The 27,438-nt window shown below is 44.0% G+C and overlaps 1 protein-coding gene across 2 annotated transcripts in view; it reads right to left on the bottom strand.

The window, feature by feature from the left end:
* Window positions 1-734: 734 nt before the first annotated feature.
* The window catches only part of si:ch73-335l21.1 (insulin receptor substrate 1-B), a 43,835-nt gene continuing 17,131 nt past the window's right edge, over window positions 735-27,438 (bottom strand). For both annotated transcript variants that reach the window (XM_013140481.4, XM_013140480.4), the window contains exon 4: window positions 735-2,966. In XM_013140481.4, coding sequence (XP_012995935.2) covers window positions 2,959-2,966 — 8 coding nt within the window. In that variant the 3' untranslated portion in view covers window positions 735-2,958. The remainder of the gene's footprint in view (window positions 2,967-27,438) is intronic.

The raw sequence follows: 27,438 nt of genomic DNA, 5'->3' as shown, positions 1-27,438 counted from the left end.
TGTTGTCTCAACCTGTTGCTACCTACAGACGGAGACATTCATCCCGATCGGTTATTTTTATCAGTGACATTTGATCAAATAAAACGGATTTGATCTGTAGAATCACAGCACTGCTTTTTTGCTGGTTGCCTTTTTAGTTGATTTTTAAAGCCACAAAAGTGTCATTATTTTAATACCACAGGCAAATATGACCATTTCCCAATTCAGAATTGTCCCTGTAGACAAGACGTTTTTTTCCCATAATCCGTCCTGCATAGAAAATATAGAATTTTCCTATTGTCAGGGAGACTTTTCCAACAGAGCTTAACAACAACAGCTTAACAACTTAATTTCATAGTAACACAACAGGGCTCTGCTGTCTGTTTGGAACAGGGCAGTGGGTACGTTCATTGGAAACATGACACTGTCGCCTCCAAGCACTTTGCTTCTCTGAAAAAGAAGGCAACAGGTCACTTTAAAATATTACTTTGTCATCTAGATGCATCTAGAGCGCAACATTGACCAGTGTTCATGATCAGTGCCCATTTTATGGCCTGAAATCAGACCTAACATTGATTTCAGTGTGAACTCTTTCACTTTAAGGTAACTAAGCTCTGGTTTTAGTTTGGAAACAAACAAAAAGAAACATTGGAACTACTCACTCACGTTTGTGTTTAAAGTCTGTGTGGGCCGCTGACTTGTTGAATGTGCCATTGCATGAACCCTCGTAAGAAACAAACCTGGCACAGTTAAGATGTAGTCCAACTACTTTATTAACCCCACCTCTGCATTAGTAACTATTTTGGCCAATTGTCCTGACCACAGATCCCAATCTAGTAGGAATAAAGCCACTTTGTTAAGCTCTCACTCACTACAGTCACATGACATGAGTGAGAAGTGCAGCAGATTGCCTGATTCAACGACTGAATATACAAATGTGGCAGTAGCAGAACATGGACAGAGAAATCTTTCAGTTTTAAGGGTGTATTATTTTCCTTCTGCGATTGCTCTTGACAACTTACGGTAAGCCCAAGTATTGTTCATGAATTGTCATTTCTGAAGTCCTTCTTCCCAAGCCCTTCATTTCATAATTGTCCCGGAGGAAAACTGTGAGTCAAGATGTTTCAAAGAATATCCAATAATATTTTTTTGTGTGTGATTCAAACAGTGCTAAAGAAAACAATGAGAGCAGGCAAGGTTATAATAGTGTTTAACAAACAACAAAATAAAACGTCAGATCTCATACTAGCTTTTTCAGAAAGAGTCACAGCATTTTTTGTTTTGTTTTGGCACTGATTGGGCCGGCCATAGATGAGGTCCTGGACAGGGTCCCTGACAGGCCCAAACATGTCTCTGTGGGCCCAAAGCGGAGGTCAGCATCAACCTTGTATACACGTTTAGGGGCCATTGGTCAAGTCATTTGATGGGTCATGGAATCCTTAAACATAATCCTTGAAACATCAATAAGGGCAGGATACCTTTAGTTCAAATTCTTACTGGTGTACAGCCAGTAAGAGAAAAAAACAAAAATAGACTAAGTATAGTTTAGGAGGACAGTGCTAGTAGTGCTAACGGGGAAAGCAAGGAACATACAAACACACAGGCACTTTAGTGCTAATGCATAGCATAGAGTTTAAAGTGAGAACCAAATAGAAAGACAGAAGAATGACAAACAGAATGGAGGGCTGTGTGCCTATCTTTAGCCCCCAACCCCAATACTTTTCAAACTAGGCTAAAGTTAGCATGTTCCCCAAAGCTAGCGAGGCCAAAACTAGACTTAAGCTAAGCCAACATTAGCAGGGGCTATTATTAGCACAGCTAATGTTAGCGCCTCCTTTATCCTTATGGACACTACACCATCCTAACAGGCTCTTGATACATGGATTCAAAGACATGTCTTTAGCTAATAAAAGCTTTAGCTGATAATTGGATTGTGTTGAATATCCATGTGGATCGCAGCTCTGATTTACAACAACACCAATCAAGTACCGCCAAGCAAGCACAATGCTATAATAATCTGACCCATTGAGTTACCACACTCTCTTCTATTCTGGATGGAAACGTTCAAACATCCATGCACGCCACTCTTACATTAAGCGCCAAGTGAGATTCTCTCTCAGTGTGTTAAATACATACTTCCAGAGCCACTGTTTAGGGTGAAGGATGAGTGTCTCATTGTGCAGAATGTGGGTGTGTTGGTATGTGATATAGAATTGCTCTGCATTCTTGGATGACAGGTGTTGGCTGAGAGAGAGCTTGAAGGAGAGAGATGTATATATTATAAGAAAAGATTAGAGAAAGAAAGCAAAGGGAGACATTGAAGCAATCGCTCACAGTATGACAGTAAGGCTAGCTAATTGCTATCATCATCATCATCATCATCATCAATATTTATATTATATAGCAGTACCAGTGCTCTCTCTTGTCCCTGTCTTTTACACCTGCCAAAACATATTCAACACTTCAAAACTAGCACAAAAACCTTCCTCAGTTCCTTAGTCGATACTAAGTTGATGTTCACTGTGAAATGGCTACAATCAAAAAAAATGAGGCACTTTTGTACATATGTATATATATATATTTTGTTAATACACTATGTTTATTCAGCCATCATTAGATTAAATCCAGCTTTTTTGATTGAATAATTGGGTTTTCATTTAAGCTGATGATCGAACAACATCACTGGCTTCGAGCCGGATGTCAGCAGTCTGTTGTCCTCTCGGATTGACTTGGAGGCCTTCTTTCGCAGGCTAACAACCAATAGGTTGTTTAGAGTAAAATTGGCACACGTCCCCATTGGTTATTACAACCAATAAACTGAAAGCAAAAATAAAATTAGGTTTTCCATTAGTCTTTCCAAAGTGCTTCAGGGACGTGACCGGTGCGACTCCTCTCTCCTCCCATTGGTTGTCATACAAGGATAAAGAGCAGGACCTTCTGATCTCCTATTTATTTCCCAGAATTCCAAGGGCTTGGACATCAGCATTCTGGAAACAGAGAAGAAATGGAGGGGTTAGAAGAACAATAAACAACAGAATATGATATGAAGATGAACCAAATATTATGACATAAATCCACACCTTATCATCGTTATTGTTTTATATTCTACAGTAAAATATCAACAGTACGACTCTATCAATATAGGAACATGGTGTTCTTTAAAGATGTTGAAAATACACACACAGAGACAGAGGGAGACAGTGGAAAGGAAAGACAGAGAGAGTGAGAAAGATCGAAGGAGATGGAGAGGGCAAACACTGCTGCAGGGATATAATCACGGACACACAGGTCAGTGTGCTGTGCTTGTTGTTCGTGTGTGTGTTTGGGTAAGGACATATCCTGTCATGTTCCGCAACTAAAGCAAGTAGGCTATGCCACTGAGATCAAATCTGTATTTTAATGAACCTGAAAACGTTGAGAATTCAGTCACACGCGCAAACATGCCTTTGTTATGGAACCTCTCGTACGATTGATAGCGACTTAGAGGGTCGGACTGACAGGATATTTAGGCTTCAGATGGGGGGAAAAAGGACAGAAAATACCAGCGACCAGGGACTTTCATACATCTTAATCTCAATCCGCCAATTAAGGCGCTGATTACTTTAATAGGACAAACCACCACCAACTTGACAAACAGAGATCAACAATAATGATGTCATTAAGGGATTCATCAGCCAGTTTACATACAAGGAAACGTTGTGCGTTGTCCCCATAAACAGAAGGTTAAAACACACCTCCGTTCTCTAAATGTCCCGGACATGCTCTCCCTGATTGCCCAAGAAAAGAAAAAAGGTCCTCCCCTATATTTTTCTCAGTCTTCCTGGTGCAGAGCTATATTTAGTGTCTGGGCACACACAGTGCCTGCCTGCCAGCCAGCGAGCAGCAGCTAAAGCGGCTCAGCCTGAAAGAGCCACATAAACAAACAATCAGCACGGCAGACCCAGGGGAATGAGGGTACGAGACACTCAATGGCACACACACACACACACACGGCACACACACACACATGCGCGGCTTGCACACACACTCCCAGACAGAGTGTCTAAGGAAACAGTGACTGGGTGTCTGTGAAAACAAGAGAGCATACACACTATTAACAAACAACCCATTAGGTCAAGGTCAGGAGTCATCCCTTTTTGGCTTTTTTATGTCCGAATTTGAAGACACACACACACACACACACACACACCACTGACATCGGCGCAGTCAAACACGTGGCCAGAGAGGAAGCGTTTCCTTTCCTAAACTGCTGTAATCAGATATCTCTCTCTCCAGCCATCCTTCTCTGCCTATTGATCCCATTCATTTCCCTGTGTCGTCTCTCTTTTCTGGGGTCTAATCGATGGGGATGATGCTTGTAGGAGTCTGCGTGTGTGTGCCTGTCCGGCTCTGCGGGCTCTTTAACTCCCGAGGCCAGATCTGCTTGAGACAGTGTCTGGCCAATAAACAGTTCTCTCTTCAGGTCGCTCGGTCCGCCTGTCCTTACAGCCGGGCCCAATCGATAGGATGATTCACTCAATGAAGCAGTCCAAGTGGCGCACGCGTGCACACGTGTAGCTATGTTTGTGAAAACCAGAACTCCTCAAAGGAACAGACAACCAAGGGATGATTCTGAGAAGGTAGGAAATGTTTGCCAGTCCCTAGAAGGGCTGTTCTCAGGTCACGCACGGCCGTCTGCGTACTCCATCTTTCCGTCTGTGTACTCCATCTTTCCGTCTGTGTTCTCCATCGTTCCGTCTGTGTTCTCCATCGTTCCGTCTGTGTTCTCCATCGTGCCCAAGTTGATTTGGTCTGTCCTCACCAAGGGACAATCATGATATTCAGGCCAAATAACAAACGTGAAGAAACATGCATTAAGCATTGATGGATATTTAAATAGCTTCCTGCTGCTCACAATTTGACCTGGAGATAAACATTGATTGTTAGATTTATTTTTACCTTGCATGCATACAGTATACTGCTTTTTGTAAGCTGGATCTTAGTAGAATGTTGACTCACACAAATTGTTATGTTTCTCAACGCCAAGGATTTATCCACACATAAAAGGTGAAAGCTACGTCGGTTTTTAGTAAAGTATCTATATAATTTCTCCTAGTTTATTTTTCCATGATCCACGTGGGTTAGAATACTTGAGTAGAAGGAATTGAAAGCGTCTCAAATGAAAGCAGGTTCTATCTATCTCTATCTGACAACTCAGACACTTGTTGAAAACGGGCAACATGTCCGGTCTAGTCATGTCATCGGTTAGGTATATGGCTCAGCAGTTGGGGTTAGAGAAAATAGCATTTTCGAATGGGAATAAAAATGTTTGTAGTATATGCCACTCATGTAGTAAAACAGGGATGTGTGTGTGTATTGGGGATTTCCATATCGGTTTCTGTCAAAGCTCGCTTTGTAGATCCATGAAGGACAAGACGTGCTGTTCTCTGTGTGCGTGTGTGTGTGCGTGTGCGCGTGCGTTACCCTAACATCTGTCAGTCGGACTTGTCACTGCTCACATAATACAACTTGACGACTGCTGTTTGACTCGCCCACTAATCTGTCCGTCTGTATGGGGTCACTGCACTTTAGATCTGCAGCCTTCGAGATGGGGACGCATTCAGCGGAACTGTGCACGAAACACTCCTCTTTGTCACACGCGCCCGCTGACACAAACCCGCCCGCTAACCCCTCCGACTGTTGCACTGCCAATCGCTTCCATACTCCGGGAGATGTGTATGACATGTTCCCGTGCCACGTGCGCACAAAGCTGCAGCCTCACACCATGAGAGAGAGATAAAGAGGGAGATGCAGAGAGAGATGGACGGACGGATGTCAATTAGAGTCTGAGACAGATGTCCTGGCTATGGTTGAACGTCTGGTGTATGCAGCCCGTAGCTGCTGCGGCTGGGCGTGACCTAACGCGGCCAATGGAAAGTGTGGCTACCACAGAAGGGGAGGATTGCCGGGGAGTTCGGCATTCGTTTGAAGGGGAATGACAGACAAAAAGCATGTCAATGTGTGTATCTGCCTGCACACGTTTTACTGGTCCTCCTGTTTTTCTTGTGAGGACCGGAACAAATTGTTAACCAGGTCCTGCCTTTTAAAAACGCTCATTCGGGGGTTAGGTTTAGGGGGGTACGGTTATGGTAGAACAATCAAACGGGTAAACAGAAGATAAATATAGGTGGAATATCAGTGTCACCACAGAACAAGCCTCTCTGGGACCGGGTTCCAAAGGTGTTCCGGGAAATCACAGATTTAAACATTTGTGTACAGTCCACTTTAAGCAGATTCAGTTTTACCTCCAGGCCATCTCACATTTTTGAGCAACTCTACAAAATGTGTCCAACCAGGTCTGAAAACCGTAATATGCAGCCACAAATGACAGGTGGGAGGAGGGCTCTGGAAATCTGACATCCAATAAAACAACACTGCATTCCAACTGTTTTGGAGCTCCCCAGAGAGGCCAAACCTATGCATTGTTGGCAGCACGGCTATGTGAAAGACAAAACGTTTACAGCGGGTGGACGAAAAACAACGGAAACAACTAACAATATATGAACATCAAGATCCTAAAACAGGACCAGGTGCACCCTATGGCGCAAACACTGTTCCCTCACGTTGTTCCAATGTTCCAGGGTGACAGTGCCCCACCGGAGACACTGATAAAGAAATTCAAGAGTGGTTTTATGAACACTAAGAGGACGCCAAGCGCCTTCCATGGCCACCCCAATCACCACATCTGAACATCGATGAACCATTACGGGAGGTTCTGGAGCGCTTGGAGAGAATTAGATTTCCACCCCCTTCATCCCTCAAAGAACTGGAGGCTTTTCTTCTTGAGAACTGGTGGCATTATCCCACTCCACACAGTTCGGGACTTGTACGACAGCATTCCAGGGAGGATTGGAGCTGTTCTGAAGGCAAAGGGTGGCCCCACCGAAATGGCCTTACAGCTCTGGAAAGAACTTAGAGACCACGGCACCTTTTTCTTTCCTTTCCAAAAACATTGACAAGGAAGGTTTTGAGCGAGGAACAGAAGGGTTAAAATTAAGTGACCGCTGCAAATTGAACGCTTCTGCTCCTCACTCAAAAGGTTCCTTTTCAACTTTTTTGGAAAGGAAAGAAAAAGGTGCAGTGGTCTCTGAATTGTTTACGGAGCTGTATATTCCTTGACCGTTATACGACCATGCAGAGCAACCATCAGACCCAAAGACTCCCAGGAGGTTGCCCATACCAATACAGATTCCCCACCGTCTTTGGTGGCAGATACTGTGGGCTAAAAGGCATCCTTTGGCTTTCTCTAAACGTAAACACGTCCGGATGTAGGAAATAGGGTGAAAGATGACTCATCAGACCATATGACTTTTTTCCCCCACTACTCAGGGTTGCAGGTTTTGTGCTCCTTACACAAACGTATTCTTCTTTGTGCATAAGGCCTTGTATACAAGCCGTTTTCCCGAATGACAACCCAGAAATTAATTCCAGCATTGTGAAGCTCACCATGTACAGTTTTTGAAAGGGCTGGGTCGCAGAGATGCCGAGATGCCGATTAATATTGTAATGTCCAAAGCTGTATTTTTGTGGCTTTGAGCAACTATCCAGTTCATTGTCAGTGAGCTTCGACTTGTGAACACTGTTCCTCTCTGCCAATGCGGTTTGTCCACGTTCGCCGTCATGATTTTTGAGACTGTTCCTCTTGACGCGTTGGATAATTCTGCAGCTTCTGCGGCCGATGCGCCTGCGATTTAGGCACAGACGACTTGGCCTCTTTGGAACTCTGTTATTTGCCTCGTGTTACACTGTAAACTCAAACATCAAAGAGCTAATCGTCAGACCTCTTTTATAGCTGACACGTACTGTATGAACTGCTAATTGGCCATCAACCTAATGTGACCTCCGCGCAGCTGCGTTTGTGATTTAGTTACTTCAAAGTAACAGTCCTTTTCCATGTTGTGTTTCCACCCCCGTATGTCTCCAAAAACTCCCAAGGCCAGTAAGACATGCGCGTGTCCTCATGTGTGCATGTATAAATGTATAAATGTGCCAGACTGCCAGACAGCTATAGGGTGTGCCTGAGTGTGAACATATACTCCATTTTCTTCAAATCTGGATCTGCTAGGGACATCTTGTCCTTGGCTAAAGAATGGGAGAGGGGAAAGCCAAAAGGAGCAAAGGGTAGTGCGCAAAACACACACACACACACACACACACACACACACACACACACACACACACACGCAAACTCAAAAGAGGATTCGAAACAACAATGGTTATGCACACAGTCACAAGATGGGCCCGTCCTTCCTTTACCTTACATGCTAAATAACTGTTGTAGGGCGTGAGATATGTTCCCCCCAACAACAAGTTCTGCCACTTTCTGCCAGTGTTCTCAGTAAGCTCCAGAACACTATTCCAAAGAGTGAGGTGATTTACTACAATAAGGAGAGGCGAGGCAGATTTCCAGCTACTCCGCAGTTGTTCTAATGCTCTTCCCGGAAAACGTGGTGCTTCGCTGCTTTTAAAGTCGACCATAACAACAGCCATTCCCACTACTGTTGTTGTGGAACATGCAATGCTATGCAGTGCTGTTAGAAAGACTTTGTGTGGTAGATTGGGGTTTTGGTCCACTGAGCTGCAATCGGATTTTGTCCTAAAGAAGAATATGATCCTTGTTAGGTTTTGGTCCTAAAGAGAAACTGAGTATAGGTCCATTTTGTTTCTCATTGAGAATTAGAGTGGGTGAGGTTTGAGAAGACGTTTACTACCTTTTTAGGAACATGTAGTTTTGCAACAGATTTCTTGAAATTCAATGTAGTTTAACAAGACTCATTACATATTTAGGTAGGCTATTCAACAATATTGGTAATTACTACATTATTTCCTATGAACAGTTATAACTACTATAACCCGCTGGTCCCTCGGTTCATGGGCTGTAATAAAAGATGCTAGAAACTTTTCATACACATAGAAATCGCAACTTTTATGCACAGATTAGTTTACATTTACACCTGGCGAGCACTGCCCCTTTGCCAAGACAATCCATGTACCATACCATTTTATTATGAACAGCCTGATCCTTAACAGAAAGTGATCAGATCAATTGATAGAGCTGGTCACACATTGTAGAAGATTACGTCTGAGAACAAAGTCCAATTGATATGACTCTGCTCTTATTCCTATGTACTTCATGCCTTCCTCTGGCAGTTCATTGCTTAGGCTATTTCGAGCCCAAATCATTGCAGATGTGTGTGTTGTTTTAAATCAATACAAGCAATTGTGAATTCTAAATAAAGGTAAGGGGAGGGCCATCTCATTCTGTCGCTAAGAAACATGTGTACCTCAGAACAAAGACGAGGCACGGTTTGGGTCTATATCACATCCCGTTTCTTTGTTCCACCCAATATGTATTTTGAAAAATATAGATGTTGGCGAGATACTAGACAAAAGCCCCAAAGGGATTGATTGATAAACTTTTGGACTTCCGACCAACTTTTTATTACGAAACACTGTTGTATGACTCAAGAGTCAGAAACTGCAGTGTGTGTGTGTATATATATTTCATTTGTTTGTCCACGTGCCAGGGCCATACCCCTTTCCTTAAATATCCTGATAAATGGCGTAATTATTAATAGAGTTGTGAGTGGAGTCCCATCATTCCAGTTCCCCTCACGGTCCCTCCTCCCTCCCCCTGTGGTGGGTCCAGTTACTATTTGTAACCTTAGTTCCTATATTCACAGGACCACAGTTCTGTGAAATGGGGTGTTCAAGAGAGAAAGAGAGTTTGTGTGTGTGTGTCTGAGTGTGTGACACAAGTGGGTGTGGGTGGCAGACGGGCGGACGGCCAGGCGAGACCCAACATGGCACCGCAAATATTTATCTACGAACAGAGGGAATGCTGGGATCTGGGGCCCTTCTCTTCTTCCACCAGGAGAAGAACAAAAGAAAAGAAAAAAGAGAGAACCCTTTCCTTCGATCATTTTCTGTTCCTTTCTTAGACCTCCCTCTGACTCTCAGTCACTCGGATTGTTCCTGGGCCTCGTTCACAGGTTGACCGATTTACAGAGTGATTTTCATCAGAATAGTTTTTTCGCTCCTCTTCCCTAATAAAATGTCAGTTTTTGGAGTCCGGTAGTGAACGGGCAGACTGGTCCGGATAGCATAGACAAGGTGTAGACTGAACAATGTCTCCGTCTGTATGTATTAAGTCTGTGTGTGTATTAAGTCTGTGTGTTTATTAAGTCTGTGTGTGTGTATTAGGTCTGTGTGTGTATTAGGTCTGTGTGTGTATTAGGTCTGTGTGTGTATGCGTGAGTTAGGACTGTGAAATTAATCAAATTCAGATCGATATGACAATACTGTCATGAGCCATATTCACATCGAAAGAGCAGGCCGTTTCATCCTAAACTCCAGGGGGTTTCTTCTCTCTTCTTGTGGCTGCTTCAGTTGATTGTTCCAAACAAGAACCATCCTGCAGGCTGCTTTGCTTTTCAATATGTCATTCTATATCTCTGATTCCGACAGTTAACCCAGGTGTTTTGATTTACATCGCACACAGACTCCCAATATTCTGTCGGGAAAATCACTCTGTGTGTGTGTGTGTGTTTTGCTGCGAGAAGAGAGCTGGAGAGTAGCATATTAAAGTTGCAAGCTGGTTGTCGAACTGTGTGTGTGTGTGCGTGCGTGCAAGAGATCAGTACGATCCAGTGGTCATGCAGGACAGAAGAGTAACAGTAGCTCTGTGTAGTCAAGGCTGGTCATAAAGCATGTGTCACGGCAGCACTGGTGGCTTTAACATCCTGGAAGGATATGTCCACATACACACAAACTGACAGACATGCATGCAAGGTTTCCCACGAACACTGAAATCACACAGTAAGCGCACGCTTACATGCAGGTGGACATTCTCGTTTCACACACACACTCAGCCAACAACACAAGCACGCTCAACCAGCAGCGCGCACACACACACACACACACCCCCTAAACCAAAAATGCAAGAACACACGGCTACATTTTAGTAATTTTGCGGACGTTTGTATCTAGAGCGACTTACAGGAATACTTAGGGTTTGGTGCCTTTTACTCAAAGACATATTTTTCCCCTTGTCAGCTCACGGATCATCACCAGCTACATTTTAGTTCCGGGCCCACTGCGCTAACCACCAGGCAACGCACAGTCATGCATAATGCAAATGTTACCGCTCTGCGGTCGGCCCAGCCCCCGGACACAGTCTGCACTGTGCAAATGAGCGCTCACATGACGTGCGTCAGTGGTGCCTGACGCCTCTCGGTCGGTAATAACGATTCATATTCATTTTATAAGCCTCGCTGTGAAAACAACACGATCCCTCCGCCGTCCCTCAAATACGCGCTCACGTCGCCATCTCCAATATCCACACTGCGAACAGGCAGGCGGATAAACGATCAGAGATACAAATTAATATGAACTGGCAAACAAAGCCGGGGAGGGGGTGGCGTGCTCGATCCTGGTCTTTCAACCCTCGCTCCACTCAACAGTTGACGTAAGCACTCGCTCAATCACTATCTCTCACACGGCATTTTCGAGTCATTCCAGGAAGTGTTAATAGGGCCGTATAGTGCTCATTTCCTTTCTCTCCCTGTGTGAGTCAATCCTTTTATAAGGCCTAATGCACCAAAAATGAGGTCCCATGTGCTTCCGTGTTCTACGCGGGCAAGGGGAGAACGCTGTGTGTGTTCTCAGACGGTAATTACAGATGCTGGTTCTCTGACAAACAAACAGACACAAGGCAAATGTTTGAGACAGAGACCCTGTGACCCCATTTTAATATCAACCCAACATATAGGGCTAAAAATGGATGCGGCCTAATCAACTACCGATGTTACCTTTTTAATTAGAGCTGAGTGTCAGAAAGGATTAGTCTGATTTGTAATTGGATTTAAATCGGAAGGACGTGTGGTTTCGAATGCATCAGGAATGGATTGGGAAGTTCAGGACAGTAAGGAAGACCATCAGGCAATTATTGTCCATGACTGTCTTCACGGAGTATGTCCTTCACCCACACCTACCCAACACGCCCACAAAATGTGTAGAATAGGAAGAAACGTGCTTTAAAACCGTAAACTGCCCGGTGGCATTCCGTTAACGTCACACTACACACAGCCCCCCCACAGCGACATGGACCCCCCCCCCCCCGTTTCAGTGGCAGAATGTTGAAGGTTAATGATCGTTCCAAGCCGCATAATGGAGACAGAGCAAACATGTTCCTCTACTCTGTCTGTCCATTACCTCTCGCTTTCTGACACCTTATGACATCATTCGGCTGTCTGCCTCAAGCTGGACCACGCTTGGTTCTTCTCTCTGCGTGATTTGAACAGTTTGTTTAAACAGTTTACACAACTAAATGTTTACCACATTCTTGGCAGCGTGCACATTCTGTATTGTCACTCTGGTAGACAGAATGCTGAAAGGTGCGGGTTTGAAAATCACAAATAGGCCATTAATTCCTACTTTATACTACATGGATGGGATGCCACTATCTATGTAAATGCAGCACACAGTTGTTTCTCTTTAGCCAAAGCTAGCTAGCTACTGTTGCAAAGTTAGTATCCGCTATCTAACATTGTTATGAGTTTTCACAAAAATTGCCTCCTTCCTGTTGTTGCCATGACAGCTGCTCACCCTTATGTTAGGGGCTTCTGTGATCAGCTGATCAATACTAGCATTGTAGGAAAACTTTTTAGATATATACACAATAGCAATTATTGGAAATGGGCATACTTAACTTAGAGACAGCATGTCTAGTACATTGTTAAAATGTATTCAAAATATGTTTAGAAATAACATAGCTAGTGTAACTAAGAACCTACAAACCAGCCAGCTTGACTGCAATGCAGCATTAGCTCAGCTATAAACGTGCAGACTAACAATAACGTGTATTTAGTTAGCTATGTTTTTTAAAACAAACATTATGAATTTATAGTGTTATGTAAATGTGCCAGTGCATCGATGATTAATAGTTACAGACTTAATGTTGGATAAGATAGTTAGCAACTGGCTTAAATTATGTATTATTGGTGCTGAATATAGAACTAGCTAGCGTAGACAGCTTACCCAAAAGTATAACCTTATGCTACAACCTTGAAAATTGGTTAGCTAGTGAACATTTCTAACTAGCTATTGTTGGCTAATAATGTTAGCTGGCTTGTTAATAGCTATATAGTATTCTGGGCTTATTGATTAATCAAGTAACGTTACACAGTTTGGTCTTAGCAGTGTCCAGGAATGTCAACAATGTAACTAATCAGATGCACATCATAACAGTAAAACGTTGTGATTCGTTCATTCAGGACAGCGGTGTGCACCAGGACCTCATTCACAGTGTGTAAATGCTACACCAGCATTATGGCACCATTTATATTAAGCCAGAATCATAGGCGGAAATCACGGGGGACACGACCCCCCATCCTGGGAAAACTATGATTTGTCCCCCCCCAATATATCACTGTAAACATAACTATGTCATTTTAATAAGATTAATAAAAGGCAATGAAAGCACTTGTGCTGATTATACACACTTAACAGCGGGTTTTTAAGTTTCAAAAGATTGCGGCCCCCCACACTTCGCCTCACATTGGTTTGATCCACTGCCCCACCCCCAGCCCTCAACACTGGCACATCATGCAAGTGTGTGGGAATCAGACGTTGGTGGCTGACTTTCAGTAAGTTGTTCAAACCAAGGATTTGTTAGACATTTCTTTACTTCTACCACTCAATACAATAAGACATGTTTAACCGTCACCAGTCTTCATTTTCACTGCACTGAATTACTGGTCACACTTTTTTAGCTAATGGTTAGCTGACATTTGCCAGCTAGCTGGAGTAACAACAACCAGCGTTTGCAGCTGTCTGAATTTGAGTCAATGAGAGAAGCTTGCAATGCAACGTATGTAGTGTTCCTTAGCTGACAAAGTGACAGTGTTCATGTCTACCATCTGAAAGGCATTCAATGCACACAGCTAACGTGAGGTTGTTTTAAGTTGGTAGGGTTCACACACAATAGCTGAATTTACAGAGATACAGTAGTGAGCAAACTGATGGCGCAAACTAAAACAGTAATACAGCACTACTTCTGAAGTCCCCCTCAGGAATTGCTCTTGAGAAAAATGTATGTAATTGTCCCCTCCAAAGTTGATATCAGATTTTCGCCTCTGTCCAGAACGGATAACTATATCGAATTTATCACCAGACCCAATGGAGATAAAGTATTGGCTAAACTGCTTCCCAGATTTAAACATTTCAGCAAATTCATGGCATAGACAAATCGGCAACGTTTAGGCCTGATATGAAACGCATGAGAGTGCAGTGTACCTGTTAGATGCAGAGTCAGCCGTGGTCGCTGAACCATGATATCTCACAACCCTAACCCTAACCCTGACCCTGACCCTGACCCTGACCCTAACCCTGACCCTGACCCTAACCCTAACCCTGTCAGACATCCCACCTCTCTCACACCCTGGCTTGATCTTCTGGATGCTCTATAACTCCTGACCCCTACATGCCCTTTACAATTCATTCATTTCTCCCACTGACCCTCTGCCTCAGTAGTGACCCCGGGCGGTGACACACACACACACAAAGTTTGTATGACTATCCTCATGGGGACCAGAAAATAGAAATTGCATGCACCCTTGCCCTAATCTTAACCCTAAACCTTACCCTAACCCTAACCTTAACCTAACCCTAATCTAAACCTAACCCTAACCTCAATAAAGTAACATATGCCTAAACCTTACCTAGATGTAATGCCTAACCTTAACCCTAAACTTAACCAACAATGCCTGGACCTTAAAGAAACCCCAATTCTAAATCTAAAATGAATTGTAAGTTTGACCGTACACCTTAACCCTGAGCCGGAAATTGATTTTTGCCTCATGGGGACTGGCAAAAGGTCCATGAGTCAAATTATTTCTGGTTTTACTATACTCATGGGGACATTTGGTCCCCATGAGTATAGTTAGACCTAAAACACACACACACACACACACATCTACGTCTCCCCTCCCCCATATGAGAACCATCTCATTAGCAGACGGTAATCAGCTTAGTGTTTGCCAACACCCACCGGCGTTAAGCTCTTTACAGACAAACCCAGTTAGAAACAGAGAGAGAGCAGGCAGGCGAGCAAGCGAGAGAGACTAATAAGAGTACCGCAATGTCCAGACTGGCCTAGAGACAGTAAAGCACACATAACTGAGGTCAGCAGCAGTCCTGATGACGACAGTTACCCAACCCTGGGAGAGCAGGAGGTGCTGTTGAGAAATAGAGGAGAAAAATGGAGAGAGCGGAGGCGGCAATGGGGAGAGACAAATGGAGAGAGATTGATGGTAGCTGGAGAAGGAGCAAGTGCAGGGGGGGGGTGGGGGGGCAGCGAGAGTGAAAGGTGGTAAGAAACAAAGTGTGAGATAAAAAACAGAAAACCACAAAATGCCCAAAACAAGGGGGGAGAAAAAGAGATGAAATGCATTAAACAGTGTGTGTGTGTGTCAAGGAGAGTGAAAAGAGAGAAACCCCTTTTCCGTCAATAGATGTGTGCTCCCATGGACTCAATGACCTCTCCAGGCGGGTCTACAGGCATACATAGCGTACCGCACAGAGCGCATGCTCGCGCAGACACACACACACAGACATACCATACTATGGCAGACAATCGCTGCTCTGTATGGAACACCGATGCCAGAAGTTCCTGGCACTCTGCCACAACCATCAAGGAACTGCATACCCGTGAAAGAACACAAACACACTGCTAACACACACATCCTCTAACACACAAACAAACAGGAAGTTCCGAGCTCCTTAATCCACAGAACATGACTGTAAGAAGGAAGGGACAGAAGGAGAGTGAGGAGGAGAATAGGAGTGACAGGGAGAGCGAGGGAGCAGGGAGCGAGAGGGAGAAAGTGCAAGTGACAAGGGGAGAGAGCGGGCGATGAGAGAGTGTGTGGGTGAGTGTACTGCCAAGAAAGCAGCCTTAAGGCCTTCTGCAGACTTTGGGCATTAGGTGAGAGGCTTTTCACCGATCCCCTTTTCTTTTTTAACTTGATTGGCTTACGGTTCAGTCTGAGCCTTTTAACACATGTGTGACTATGTGTATATATACACAGCAACCCCGGAGCTTAATACAATTTAACAGCTTTGTTTTGAGAAAGCTAACACACACACTCTTGTTCTCTCTCTTTGACTTGGTCAATGTCCGGTGCCCCATTGACTGGTTTGGCTGCCAAGAAGACCTCTTTCCTTAGTGCTGAGTGTGTGTGTGTGTGTGTGTGTGTGTGTGTGTGTGTGTGTGTGTGTGCACGGGCAATTTTGTGTTTCAGTGTGTATGCTCATGGGCGTTCGCCAGCCAATCTGAATGAATCACAGAGCAGTCAAAACATAACTAGCCACTGAGTCATTGACTCATTAGAATCCACACGATGGCAGACAGAGTGACAGGCCTTCATATGACCACGTGTCTTTGTGTCTGTGTCTCTGTGTAAATGGTCTTATTATTCCGTGAACTTGATACAGCCTCCTCATGTGCTTAGGGATGAACTGGGTGTCTGTTACCACACTGAAACCTTAAGGACAGTGGCCAGCGGGAATTAATTACACACACACACACACACACACACACACACACCACGCTTGCATAACATGTTTCTAATGTACACACGCACCCACATCTCAGACAGACACCGTATACAAACACAGGTCTGTCGTGACACCCTCCTAATCTTCACTCTGTCTCTCTGGAATGAAGCTAGTCAGGTCTTTGTCTATGACCCCCATAAAGAACAAGGTCACACATTGCCTTTTCCACTCAGACCAAGCCGTCCTGTTTACGAGCTGAAAACAGCAGATTGTATCACTGATAAGAGGGATTGAAACCCGGCGGCTGTACCGTAACATGTCATCTATGACGTCAGCTTTCAGGCTGTGCTTAACAGCACTGTATTGGTTTCGACTGGCTGAGGATCTAAACGTGCGCACAGCACATCCAACCAAACCCCTGCCCCGTTTGCTAAATATTTGGTTGTCCGGGACAGGGAAATGGCATAGGCCTGGATGGAAAGGAGTTGATGTGTACTGAGGAATTGATGTGTTTTACGAGCGAGCAGAACAACCACGTCGAAACGGGCAATTCACATTTCCGTACTTGGAAACACGTGTTGTTTAGGAGGCAACGGTCATGACCACTGTGTTTGATGTAGTTACAAGATGACATGGCATTTTACCCTTAAACATTGGTTGTTAAACATTTGTTATACTGTGTTATTATGACAGTTATGCAGTACTTTGCGAAGGAGTGGACATTTACTGTAAGAGCCATAGTTCAAGAAAAATGTAACATGTTTTAATATACTTTAAAAAAAAATCCAAGGCTTTTTATTGACAGTAGGACTCCGAGGGAGACCATTTAACCACGGAGACAGGATGGGAATACTCATTTTAAAAAGCTCCAAGTGTGGGTGCTTCTTCAACAGCACAGCTAGGAGAGCTCAAAGGCCTATTAGAGATGAAGGCCCTTTCCTCATACACGTTCTTTGAAATTGTAAAGGGAGAGAATGAGAGGACAGAAGGAAAGAAAAGAGCAAGATGTATTGATGGATAGACAGAGATTTTACTTCTTTCATTTGCATCGCTAAGGAAACAGCACTAAGCTAAAACCGCTTCCTCTCCTGCAGGCTAACATCTGTCTAAGACAACATTGTTCTTTATCTCTGCTGCCCCCCCCCACAATTCTGTCTCACTCCATTCTCTAGCCTGTGTATTAGATGACAAACACAGCAGACTGTTCATAGGCTTTATCAATCCTCATCCACTCTCTTTCTCCCCCGAATCCTCCCATTTCCTCCCCTATCACTGCACTCAGTGTGAGATTAGCCCCGCGAATACTGTACCCTGGGTATGACTAAAGGGCAACACACACACACACACACACATCGTAATTTCCACTGGTAAATAGGTGACGACCCGGAACAAACACGACATTTACGGGCTGATTGTTCTGTTCTGCTGGCCCGGGTGCTTTCTGTTTCCATGTCATCAAGGTCCTTCTCTCCACTGTTCACATTTATGATAAAAACCTCAGTGTGGGTTTTAAACAGCCCCCCCCCCACCACCCCCACCACCCCCTGGTCTGTGCTCTGTTCCAGAGTGAACTGGGGCCTTATTATGCCCTGATGTTGAAAGCTGCAGCGTCACATTAAGTTTCGCTGACTCTGGCTGCACTGGCCCAGATCATGCCCAGTTACACACAGGGGGCCGAATGTGTGTGTGTGTGTGTGCGCCCCGCTGAGCTGCTGATTCGGGTGGTGGTCCACCCACGCGGGGGCCATTCCACAGAGCGACGTCCACCGACGGACAGACCTCCACCTGGGTGTATGACCGGACGACCACGCGGTGCAGGGAGGGAGCAGACATCTGCTACATTAAAGCCCTGCGGCGTCACACAGCAGTGATCTCACCGAGTGGAATGTGATGATCGGGGGCCAATACGCAGTCGTCCCACCCTTGGAGTCTGCCTCTCCGTCGGCCTTCACCACCCTCACCCCAAACAGAGCTGGAAGCGAACAGCAGCTCATTCCCCGTCTCTGTGGTCTAGGGACTGTTTGTAAAGGACTTATCGTACATCTCATCCCACCGACTTATTTATCCGTATCATCAGATTGCTAGTTGAGAGGACTGGCTGTGGCCCATTTAACATGACTAATGCTGATACTTATTTACTAATATATATATATATATAGTGACTTATGACTACACATATATGGTCTCACATATACCACGGCTATCAGCCAATCAGCATTCTAGATTCAAGCCGCTCGGTTTATAAGGGACTGTATACCACAGGTGTGACATCACATCACTTTAAATTGCTTTGAACTGCGATGCCCGGGCGATAATAGCAATAAGGCATCTGGTCGGTTTGTGGTACATTGCCAATATTACATGGCTGAGCAGTGAGAATAGGCACTCTGCGATGAGTCAGTGGTAGAGGCCATAACACAGCTCACATCCTAACCCAACACAGGCTGTGTGCAGTCTGTGGTGGGTCACTGAGCGGTTGGCCGTGTGAAGGCCAGGCACGTGGCGGTGAATACATTACAGTAGGCGTACATCACAGCAGGAAACCGAACGGGCAGAAATAGACAGAGGATTACATACATAATCTCTGTCTCTCTTCTCCTGACCTGAACCCTTTCCGAGCCAGCGACAACAACTGGATCTGGTCCCTAAGGATCTCCGGGATTCTCCGCTCCCATGGCAACCTAACACTGCAGGCGTACGAGAATCGCCTGAGCGATGCTTCCAAAATAGCGGGGTGCTAATATTTGCCCGGTTTCACACGCACGTGTGTGGTTACATTGGAAATGTTTCATTCCCAGATATCCCACTGACTCCCTCCGGAAGCGGACACAACGCATCAAAAGGTGTACTTCCATTTGGTCTGCACCCGACCGTTGCCGATGGCACCCCGAGTTATCCCGTGGCCGTCTCCGCCGTCGAGCAAAACCAGTCAAACCTTTATTTAAGAGGAGAATGCGCGCACCAAACTACAGTTGGCAGCCTACCCATTTAGACGGCGAACATATGAACTGAACATATCACACTGCCCAGCACCAGTCGTTTAGTAACCTTTGCGACAACTACGAGAAGGCAGCATGTGACGCATATGATGCAAGTAACGAGCTGTAGAACATTCAAAAGCGGAAACTTTTCTGAGTATTTCTCTGTTAATTACCTGCATATTTACAGTAGCCAGCGAAATACTCCACTGAACATCCAGTCAGCTATGGTTTGTATTGCACGGCAGCTATGTTTTACACTACCAAGTAAAAAAAAGACTAGTATTTTTACACCAAACAAATGCATATATTGCACTCGCTGTGAACTGACTGCAGTCGGGATCCAAGGAGTACAAAAGGAGAGCTAAAATACAGCTAGCGTATAAATAAGCGTGGTCTGGCTAGGGTTCCGGGTCAGGGATTAAATGACAGACTAGACTTGTTGTCTGTCCAGCTGCAGTCAGTATTCTGTCCGGTAATCCAGTAGCAGAGTATCTTGTTGGGTAAAACTGGAAAGCTGCATTGCGTTACGCCAAGTAATGTTCAGGGCACTGATTCTGTGTTTATTGTCTGTGAGTTCGTCTGTATGTGTCTGTGTGTGTTTGTGTGCGCGCATGTGTGTGTGTGTGTGTGTGTTTGTGAGTAAGAGACAGAGATAGAGTGTGTGTGGGTGTGTATTGGGTGACATATCTAATATAACTCCAACAACAAGGAGAGCCATTCTTTGTGGCAGGGGGTGAGGAGGAAGTGTTGAGACGGGGGAGAAGGGGGAGACGGGGGAGACGGATTAAACGCGCACAAACTGCACAGGCACAACTTCAGTCCGTCGCTCACTCACTGAGGCACTCTCAACAGCGTGAGCAGTCACCGCAGCAAAGCAAGACGTGTGTGTGTGTGTGTGGTACATTTCAGTGAATGGAGTCTTATTGTTCCCCTTCCTTGCAAATCCCAACAATGTGTGTGTGTGTGTGTGTGAGTGTGTCTGTGTGTGTATTCCAAGCATCGCCCATTGCTGGTTAAGCACCTCTCCACACGTGGCACAGCGCTTCAGGGAGCTGCCAACATGCCATGTCTCATCAGGCTTGCCAGAGCGCAGGCTAGTGTTTCAGGTCAGTGCGATGGAATAGCAAAAGGTAGCCCAGCGGCTATAAGCGTCGGGCCAGGAGCAAGATCGAATGCCCAGTTAGGCCCGGCGCCAAGGGTGGGGCAGAAGAGGGCTTAGCCCCCTCAGTTCTAGTTTGATGTCCCTGTATAAGAATAGCAAAAGAGGTTCAAAGGAAGGCACACGCCTTGGAAGTGTGTGTGGAGGGGCGCTAGGTAGTAAGGGATGACCTTTTGGGGATTCCATACATTTTAAAATAAAATGGCACGCCTGTGATACTTGATTTATAATAGCGGGGTGAATTTTACCACTACACTCAAATCTGTCACACGCAGCCCATAAAATAACCCTAATTGTTAGCAAATAGACATATCCTAATACCTAGCTCAAATTAGTTAATTTGCCTCCGCAATAACGGATAGGATAAATTGTTTTTGGCAATGTAGCCGTACAAAGTAAAAGAACAATGAGCAGATGCAGGTCCATCAGACCACAGATGGCGCAGCTCATGCCACCATCACAAGAGGGCACAAGGATGCGCTCCACATAAACTCCACCCACTCTTCTACAAGCACCATCAGGATAATGGCTCTACAGCTCCTACACCTCTGATCTTGGAACAGAGGAGCCAGCTCAGGTACCCCATAAGGTTAGCCTAAGATCCAATTCCGGCTGCAGTCTTTCTGTTCAGAAACATTCATCTAATATGAACTGGTTCAAAGCCCTGTTATGGCTTCATTGATTATGTAAACAGTGTGGATTTGATTCACAGAAGTGTATTGTGCCACATCACACCTTGTGAAAAATACCAAGTTGGCTTGATTTTCCATGTTTGGAGTGGGCCTACTGGCAAATGTATTTTAGCCCTTCATGGACTTTTGGGGCATGGATGTCCTGAATCCACGAAATATGAAATATCTTTAAAACAGTTAATATCACTATATTTCATGAAATAATGTACTACAAATGTGATCATTATAGATAGTCTGCTTTGCGTATTTGGAATCAACTAAAATGTTCCACATGGTTATGTGGTCGGAATTCAATGATAATGCTAACCAAATGCTAACGCACAGCAGGGTTCCAAAATTATTGTCTGCTTTGCGTATTTGAAATGGGAGAACTGTTCCACATGGGTGTTTGTGGCCTGGTATCACCTGGTAATCAATGATAAATAGAAGAATGGGTGTCAAAAGCATATTGGACAGTTTGCACAAAAGGTGAATTATTTCATTGTTCTGTTCACATTTATTGTGATTTATTGATCTAGCCTTAATACGGAGCCATTTATCTGATATTTTGTTTCATTGTATTGTTTGTATTCTGTTCGTTTCTTATTCTTCAGCATTCCATTTATTTTAGTATTTCTTTTGCATGAATATATGTTACATTAGGCATTCTTAATGGGTGACCCTGTATCTTATCGCCTATATTGCCAATAATGTTTTAATACTTTGTTTGCTGTACATGATGTGTAGCTGAGATAGAGCTATACAGGTGCTGGTCATAAAATTAGAATATTATCAAAAAGTTGATTTATTTCAGTAATTCCATTCAAAAAGTGAAACTTGTATAATGTATACATTCATTCCACACAGACTGATATATTTCGAGTGTTTATTTCTTTTAATTTTGACGATTTTAACTGACAACTAATGAAAACCCCAAATTCAGTATCTCAGAAAATTTGAATATTGTGAATAGGTTCAATATTGAAGACACCTGGTGCCACACTCTAATCAGCTAATTAACCCAAAACACCTGCAAAGGCCTTTAAATGGTCTCTCAGTTTAGTTCTGTAGGCAATACAATCATGGGGAAGACTGCTGACTTGACAGCTGCCCAAAAGACGACCATTGACACCTTGTACAAGGAGGGCAAGACACAAAAGGTCATAGCTAAAGAGGCTGGGTGATGACAGAGCTCTGTGTCTAAGTGGTAGAAAAAAGTGTACAAGCAATAGGGATAACCGCACCCTGGAGAGGATTGTGAAACAAAACCCATTCAAAAATGTGGGCGAGATTCACAAAGAGTGGACTGCAGCTGGAGTCAGTGCATCATGAACCACCTCGCACAGACGTATGCAAGACATGGGTTTCAGCTGTCGCATTCTATGTGTCAAGCCACTCTTGAACAAGACACAGTGTCAGAAGCGTCTCGCCTGGGCTAAAGACAAAAATGACTGGACTGCTGCTGAGTTATGTTCTTTGATGAAAGTACATTTTGCATTTCCTTTGGAAATCAAGGTCCCAGAGTCTGGAGGAAGAGAGGAGAGGCACAGAATCCACGTTGCTTGAAGTCCAGTGTAAAGTTTCCACAGTCAGTGATGGTTTGGGGTACCATGTCATCTGCTGGTGTTGGTCCACTGTGTTTTCTGAGGTCCAAGGTCAACGCAGCCATCTACCAGGAAGTTTTAGAGCACTTCATGCTTCCTGCTGCTGACCAACTTTATGGAGATGCAGATTTCATTTTCCAACAGGACTTGGCACCTGCACACAGTGCCAAAGCTACCAGTACCTGGTTTAAGGACCATGGTATCCCTGTTCTTAATTGGCCAGCAAACTCGCCTGACCTTAACCCTATAGAAAATCTATGTGGCATTGTTAAGAGGAAGATGTGATACGCCAGACCCAACAATGCAGAAGAACTGAAGGCCACTATCAGAGCAACCTGGTCTCTCATAACACCTGAGCAGTGCCACAGACTGATCGACTCCATGCCACGCCGCATTGCTGCAGTAATTCAGGCAGAAGGAGCCCCAACTAAGTATTGAGTGCTGTACATGCTCATACTTTTCATGTGCATACTTTTCAGTTGGCCAACATTTCTAAAATTAAAAAAAAAATTGTATTGGTCTTAAGTAATATTCAAATTTTCTGAGATACTGAATTTGGGATTTTCATTAGTTGTCAGATATAATCATCACAATTTAAATAAATAAACATTTGAAATATATCAGTCTGTGTGTAATGAATGAATATAATATACAAGTTTCACTTTTTGAAAGGAATTACTGAAATAAATCAACTTTATGATGATATTAAAATTTTATGACCAGCACCTGTACATTTCAAACCAATTTGTCACATCAAAATAACACTACAGTCTCAGCATTTGAGCTTTATGGTTCTTTTGTTAAGGCAACGATAAGCTCAATTCAGTACAATTGCAGTGCTAGAACTGAAGAAAAACTTTCCCTTCACTGATTTCATCTGCCACATCAGTGACTTTATCCTTCAGCCAGGCCTGTGCCCAGTGCCGACAAAATGAAAAGAAATCTGCTATTCAACCTTTGAGCGAGATACCTAACCCAACTTTCTTCCTCACCTCTCCAGAGTTTGGGATATAGGAGTAGCTCAAATTTTGGTTGGAAAATGTGTGCATTAACAACAAAAATAATGTAATCCTTTAATAGCACATGGCCAAGCTATATGAATGGCCACATTTAGAGTAAGCAAACTGTGGCTCTGGATGAAGACGTATTTCAGTGTGTGGAACAAACTCTGTTTGGAAAAGGGGCGACTTGGGCATCTTGGCCTTAAGCAGGAGTCATTGGTAGGAGTCAGGGTTAAGAGTCAGGGTTAAGAGTCAGGGTTAAGAGTCAGGGTTAAGAGTCAGGGTTAAGAGTCAGGGTTAAGAGTCAGGGTTAAGAGTCAGGGGCAGGAATCTGGGGCAACCTATTTCAGTTTATATAAATATATCTCAACAAAAAACCAATGTCACCTTGCAATTATCGATTGATTGAAGTGTCAGTGTGCTTTAAAATATCAGACAGAACAAAATGTCAATGTGCCATTTTCAATTCTTTACATTTCGAGAACTGTTCAAGGGTCTGAATTATTTTGCACCGTATATACTTTAGTGTATTTCCTTTGGCATATACCTCCATAACATGCAACTGTGCATTCCAGATAGATGAAGCACTGGTAATATGAGTCCTGACCTAACTTGTCTGAAGACATGTGGTTTTCAAATTTGTAATGGACGACAAGGTGCACAGAGTTCTCCGAGGCCGTAGCAGATCAAAGTCATACCACAAAGGCCTGCGCTGATGGTCCTCATCTTGGAAATATACAGGCTTCAATTACTTTCACGGCTCATACGATCGTGACGACACCCTGAATGCGTCACACATTAAACACCAATAAAATAACTAGATATTAGAAATAGATTTACTATGTTCTCGTCCTTTTCTTCGCTGGTGCCTCTTCCCTGGGACGGACGTGTTAAGAATGCTTCCAGCTGTGGAGAGTCTACGTATTTTAGGAGCAAAGAAACACTTCCGAGGTGCAACACATTCGTCTTGGAAGATGAGGGGAGCAAGATGCTATCTGGAAATGTTTGTGTAATTAAGGAAAAAAAAGTCAAATATACTCTCTTTTTTAATGCACACTAGCTCCAAATAAGTGGAAAAGATCAAATGGATTGTGGTCATTTTCTAGTAAAATAAGTGGAGGTGCAAAAACATAAGTTTGCGCCCCCTATTTTGAAATGGCGTTTGTAGCCACTGTGTCTGGCCTGCTGGTGAGGCGCCAGTGACTACAATTAAGTTACTAAGTCTTAATCTAAACACCCACAAACCATCTCTAGGCAAACAGACACCCAGTCACCACAGCTACACACACACACACTCCTGCCAGAAAGAAATACCCACAATTCCCATGGATCAGAGTTAGTTTACCTAAAATCTTAGGACTAAATAAATTCACAGATGAGACGATTAATTGCTTCCAAAACCACATCATAACACATGCACACACACCGGCCTGCCAGAAGGATCAGTTAGTTTACCTAAAATCTTAAGACTTAATAAATGCACGGATGAGACAATAACTTCTTCTAAAACCACATCTTGATCCAGAGATCAGTCATCTGGATCATTAATCCTAATTTCATCCTTCCTTCAGTCATTCCCTCTATCACAGTTGATTTCCTCTCTTCTCCATAAGAGGGGGACTTCCCATGCACTCTTAAAATCTATTTTTATCTGCCTTCTCTCATAGTTCTGGGACATACAATGCAAAAATGGAGGGAGGAGAGAGGAAAAGAAGACAAAAGGCAAGTTAAATGAAGAAAGAAAGTAGAAAAATATGGAGACAAATATATAGTGTGAGAAAGAGATAGAGTGAGTGTGTGTGTGTGTGTGTGTTTGAGAGAGAGAGAGAGAGAGAGAAAGAAAAGAGACTGTGAGAGAGAAATGGGAAATGGGGATAGAGAGAAGGAAAACAATTTCAGGGGAAGAGGAGGGAAGCTCAATCCAGCCTGGCCCAGATGAAGGGTGCTGGCAACCCACCACGGTAGAAACACCCGAACAAAAGGATCATTTATTGGAGGAGGAGAAAGGGGGAGGAGAAAGGGGCTGGAAGGATGAGGAGCAGGGAGGGGACACTGTAGAGGCATTTGAGAGCAGTGTGAGCCAGTGAAACACTGGCCCGTTCTCAACATTCAAAGCCAACGTGTAACATTCTCCCCCACGCTGCCTCTCTGACGCGACCATGCTAACACGCAAAGCCAGAGATCTACCCTCAAGGACCCATTGTGGTGGGCTAGCGCTAACATTCTACATAAACACCCACTGTGGTGGGCCAGCTCTAACATTCTCCATAAAGACCTACTTTGGTGGGCTAGCGCTAACATTCTCCATAATGACCCACTTTGGTGGGCTAGCTCTAACATTCCCCATAAAGACCCACTGGTGTGCTAGCGCTAACATTCTAGATTAACACCTACCATGGTGGGCTAGTGCTAACATTCTTCATAAAGACCTACTGTGGTGGGCTAGCTCTAACATTCTTCATAAAGACCCACTCAAATGTGCTAGGGCTAACACTCTCCATAAAGACCTACTCTGATGTGCTAGCGCTAACATTCTCCATAAAGACCCACTCTGATGTGCTAGCGGTTAACATTCTTCATAAAGACCCACTCTGATGTGCTAGCGCTAACACTCCATTAAGACAAACTGTTGTGGGCTAGCTAACAATATTCCATGAAGGCCACGTTTTTGAAAGCTAGCTAAAGCTAAGACTACTATAGCCTTTTAAATCCCTAGTCAGGGTATGTCACTAACGAAACAGCTCAGGTAGAGAGGAAAGTGGGTTCACTGATATTGAATTGTTTTCTTGTCCTCAGAAAAGTTTGGTTTGTCAGAAAGGTGAGGCAGTTCAAAGCTTCTTGTGTCAACTTGTCCGACTCGTCCAATGATTTATGTTAATCTACTTATCTACAGTACTGGTCTAAAGATAGCAGTAATACCTCTGATTTAAATTTATCTTAACAAAGATCTGGAGAACTTAAAATGTGATTGTGTGAGAGTGTGAGTCTGTGTGTCTGCATGTATTTCAGTTTGTGTGTGTGTGTGTGTGTCTCTGCTGGGTAATCCGGCACCAGGTGGGACTGCCTCTAACCTTATAACCATAGATGGACAGAGCAGCTTGAGTCCATTGGATTATCTAAATTACCATTGTTTATATCTGAGTAATGTACAATATGCCTCAACACATCTCAGAGGGGGGTTTAGAGGCTGCCAGAAAAAGGGGTTCTGAATACTTTCCGAGGCCATTGTAGATACAGCTGTAAACAGAGATGGGGGGTAAAGAGAGAGACAGATAGACAAAAAGACAGAGACACATAAGGAGAGAGAAAGAGGGACAGTAAACGAGATTAAAAGAGAAAGACAAAAAGTGCTATAGGGAAGATATTTAGAGTGATATAGTATTCAAATTACAAAGGTGTGGTGAACATCACATTGGTGGGAAATCCACGCAAGTATGTCAATAGGAG

This window comes from Esox lucius, chromosome 24, assembly GCF_011004845.1.
Source record: "Esox lucius isolate fEsoLuc1 chromosome 24, fEsoLuc1.pri, whole genome shotgun sequence".
Lineage (NCBI taxonomy): Eukaryota > Metazoa > Chordata > Actinopteri > Esociformes > Esocidae > Esox > Esox lucius.
This window is presented reverse-complemented; position numbering and strand designations above follow the sequence as displayed.